We start from the raw sequence: 4,132 nt of genomic DNA, 5'->3' as shown, positions 1-4,132 counted from the left end.
GATTAGAGGTCAGATGAGTGTGATATGTTTCAATTTGTTTTAAGGGCTAAAAATGAAAGAATGTATGATTAAAATCGTATTGGATATATATAAAATAAATTATTTGAATGATGTTTTTGAAATAATAATTTTTTAAAAAAAGAAAAAGTTAGAAATAATAAAATTGAAAGGAAACCTAGTTGAAAATTAAAGTTAGAGAGTAAGATATGATTGAATATCGGGAGGAGTGGCGATGCATGAGATTCTATAGGCATGCCATGATTGTGTGTCACATAATTGTGTTTGACTGCCTTTTCCTTTTTTTTCTTTTCTTTTTTTCATTACTCCAAAAACTTTGACTCTCACTCTCAATTTCCTCTCTTTCACTTCCCAATTGCCTAACAATATCAAAAGCTTAAAAAGCTGCACTCTCTCTTTTCCCTCCTCCCCGCTTCTCTACGTCTATTATATCATTCTCCTATTATACGAGTTTTATATCTAAACACTAGTGGTTTAATCTTTCATTTCATCTCATATTTGTTGTATTCTAAAAAATAGTATATATGTATTCTCTCGTTTATGTTTTTTTTGTACCTTAATGAACTATTGAATAATCATACATGTTTTGGGGAAAAAAATACAATTTTACCAAATAGTTTCTTTAATTAGGAATTACAAGTATTCTAGTGGTTACTTTTGTGTTGGTGGTAAGTAAAGACGCACATTAGTTATGTGTCGGAGAAATTCTCAATTGTTCAATAAAAAAAATTGACCTTATATTTGTATTCTATTTTAGTATTTTCAACTTGGTTTGATAAAATGAATGAGGTGTGTTTCATGCTTTTGCTTGGATCAATTTATACAACTGCATCTTGATGATTTTGTGGTTGGTTTAAGGTGTTTGCTATTGAAAGTGTAGAATTTTATTGAAGTGTAATACTTGATTGGAGCTTGATACATGAGAATATGTTTTAAATTGGAATTGTAAGATAATAATGTGTGTTGACATTGAAGAGAGAGGGTGTGAAAAATGGGAGTGGGGTTTTATGGGAAGAATGAAATGTGAAGAGAAAGGCCAATTGTAGCAAAAGTTTTTTTTATTTCATCTCTTTACATTTATTTTCAAAGTACTAATGATGAATGAACTCACTAACATGCCATGATAAAGTCTACACCTTTAAGTGAGCCAAAAAGCGAAGCAAATATAATAATGAAAAGATCGCCCCTTTCCTTCAAACAAAAAAACAAAACCCCTTTAATGTGTCTTTTTGTTCTTTGTGGGGAGCAAAATCATCAATTCCCCAAACATATATACACTCACCTCATCATCAATTTATACTTTGATGGAGATGGATCCCAAAACCCTACTAACCCTACCTGCCATTCTTTGTTTTTTTTTTCTTTTCTTTTTTCTTTCATTTCCTCCAATATTCAAATGGTTAACAAAACCCTAACATTTGAAGTTATACATTAATGGCCACATCAATTACTCACATTAATCCAAAATCAGTAGTTTATTATTGTTAGTTTTCTTCCTCTTCTTGTATATCAATGATGCATCCATACTTGAACTAAATGAGTGAGTTAGAATTGAGAGAGAGAGGTAAACTTTAATTTGGTATTACATGTTAGTATATATGGTTAAAAAAACAATATATTTACAACATTATACATACTATTATCTATATATATCATTCTTGACAACAATTCTCATCCAAAACGGTTCTTATAATTTTTCGTCAAGTTAATTAGAGTCAAGGAGCTTCACAACCCATCATTTTCTTAAAACAATAATGTGAGAATATTGTTTTTTATTTTTTCTTTTTTCTTTTGGTTAATATGTAAGTGCAATAGCTTAAAGAATCGTAGGTGCGTGTATCATATCTTTCAACGAGATAATTTGACTTTCCAACTCTCTAGCTCAAAATGAAATATCATACATAAAAAGGAAGAGATAAATGTGTAATTATTTTTTTGGTTAGGATTTGTTGGGACGATATTGAAGTCACAACTTTTACTTTGACCTAGCTTTTGATGTATGAAAATTTAACCTAAGACATCTTTGATTAATAGGCTACTCCTCTGCTATGATTATGTATGTATAATTGATGGGATTGAAGGGGTCTATATTATTTGTGTTGGTATGTTGTTAGATGATTAGGAAATTACAATATGGTATGAATGATATGCATGATTGATGGAAACTGGCATATCTACCAATCTTTGTCCAATTCATTGTTTGATTAGAAAGGAATAAAAAAAAAAATGGAAGTACAGAATGAGGAGTGCATCATTTGGTATGTTTACATGCGTTCTGTTTCATAGGAGAGATCAGATGGAGAGAGACTTCCAATGCTATCAAGCTGTCCTTCTCTTTTATGATATGTTAAAAGCATACTTATGATGTTAATTTAATATGCCTATGCATAGATCTTAAACATCTTTTTTTTTTTTTTTTTTTTTACTTCAAAACAATTCGAAGGGTTGAAGATTTAATTTCAAATATCTAATAAAAAAACCATATATTTAAATCAGTTTAATTGTGTTTATGTGGGCTATTTTCTAACAAAATATAACATCATATCTAACTATTATATTCAGTATTGTTTTATATTAGTGTCACTCTCACTTATTTTTGTGAGAATATAATATTACAAATATTTTTATTTATAAATATTCAGTCAGAAAAGTTAATAATTCTCGTATAACATCTACTTAATTTAATTTGTGAAATATATTAGTGATGAAAAGATGTGTTATTTTGAATCAATCGTCCTATTTTAATTAAAAAAAAATAGCCATTTGTTTTTCTTATTGTTATTTCATTGTGTAAAATCAATTTTTAAAGTTTTTTATGAAAATTTCATATTGAAAAAAAAGCAAAAAGACACAAACTCTTTATTGTCAATTAATTTTAAAATAAAAACTCGTACTACCAAATATCATAAAGCCCAAACCGATATTAATCAATATTGATATTTTATTCATATATTTGTTGAAATTGTAGCAAATATTTATGTTAATTTTAATATTTTAAACATAGATTAATATCATAATTTCACATATTTTAAATTCAGTGGTCAGATAATCTAGTTGAAAAGAAGCTTTTTAACCTTCTTTTGCATAGCATAATTGTCAACCTACGTTATAATAATGTTCACAAAATCTCTCATCTTTTTCTTTTGTAAGTTCTATCAAATTTTTAAAATAACAATTTATATCTTATCAACCAATACTTCCAAACATACAAATAAATATAAACTATATAAATATATATATATATATATATAACTAGTACTAGTACATTAAGATGATCGGATTTTACAAATAAAGTAGTAGAAAACTACATCCAAAAAGAAAAAGAAAAAAAAAACATTACTAACAATATTTATGTAATTCCTAAAGTTGGACCAAAATGGGCATTTAAACTTTTAATATTGTTTTCTAAATTAATATCAAAACGCCTGAGAGGGTGGCACAACAGAGCAGAGCTCAACAGACCCATAATGAATCAATTCCTCAATCATCTGTTCAATATGATCTTCTTCCAGGGCCACGAACGGCTGATGCCCGATCTCCGTTTGGGTATTTCCCTCCACCGTCAGCGGCTTAATCCCGGCCACGTCAACGCCGGAATTGAAGCGATGGGTGGCCGGTTTCTGAAAATGAAGGGACGCCATACAGCAACGGTGGAGTTTAGCAGTCAAATTGGCCGAGAGAAGTTTAGAAGAAGAGGAATTTGAGTCATTTGAGTTGAAAGGGAAATTGGTTCTTGCTCTTGGACCGCACATTAAACGAGCAGCTTCATCGTAAGCTCTAGCAGCATCTTCAGCCGTTTCGAAAGTACCAAGCCAAATTCTGGTTTTCCTGAAAGAAAAAGAAAAACAGAGCATAAACACAGAGATAGAAAGATTTTGAGGAAATGGGGTTTAAAAGAAGAGATGAAAAATTTGAAGAAAGTTGGGTTATTTACAATAAAGGGTGACGAATTTCGGAGACCCATGAACCCCAATGTCTTTGACGAACGCCTCGATAACGCTGTTGAGGCCTGGCCATAGATAGATAGCTAGTCCCGAAGAAAATTATAGTGAAGGAAAGGTGTCTGTGAAAATGCCTGAAAGAGAAATATAAGGGAAAGAGATATTTAATAAGG

The 4,132-nt window shown here is 30.0% G+C and overlaps 1 protein-coding gene across 1 annotated transcript; it reads right to left on the bottom strand.

Moving 5' to 3' along the window:
- Positions 1-3,261: 3,261 nt before the first annotated feature.
- Positions 3,262-4,132, bottom strand: LOC101205730 (ethylene-responsive transcription factor ERF003). The gene is made up of 2 exons (XM_004138799.3): positions 3,953-4,132; positions 3,262-3,846 (listed from the first exon to the last, which is right to left on the bottom strand). The coding sequence occupies exons 1-2, from the start codon at positions 4,033-4,035 to the stop codon at positions 3,435-3,437; spliced, it is 495 nt and encodes a 164-aa protein (XP_004138847.1). The 5' UTR covers positions 4,036-4,132; the 3' UTR covers positions 3,262-3,434.

This window comes from Cucumis sativus, chromosome 2 (genome assembly GCF_000004075.3).
Source record: "Cucumis sativus cultivar 9930 chromosome 2, Cucumber_9930_V3, whole genome shotgun sequence".
Lineage (NCBI taxonomy): Eukaryota > Viridiplantae > Streptophyta > Magnoliopsida > Cucurbitales > Cucurbitaceae > Cucumis > Cucumis sativus.
This window is presented reverse-complemented; position numbering and strand designations above follow the sequence as displayed.

What these genes read in the sequence shown, in the direction of transcription:
- LOC101205730 (XM_004138799.3), bottom strand. Translation starts at nt 4,035, where the DNA reads ATGGCCAGGCCTCAACAGCGTTATCGAGGCGTTCGTCAAAGACATTGG. An exon ending in GAAATTCGTCACCCTTTATT is followed by an intron (nt 3,847 to 3,952) that starts GTAAATAACCCA and finishes TTTTTCTTTCAG; the next exon opens with GAAAACCAGAATTTGGCTTG.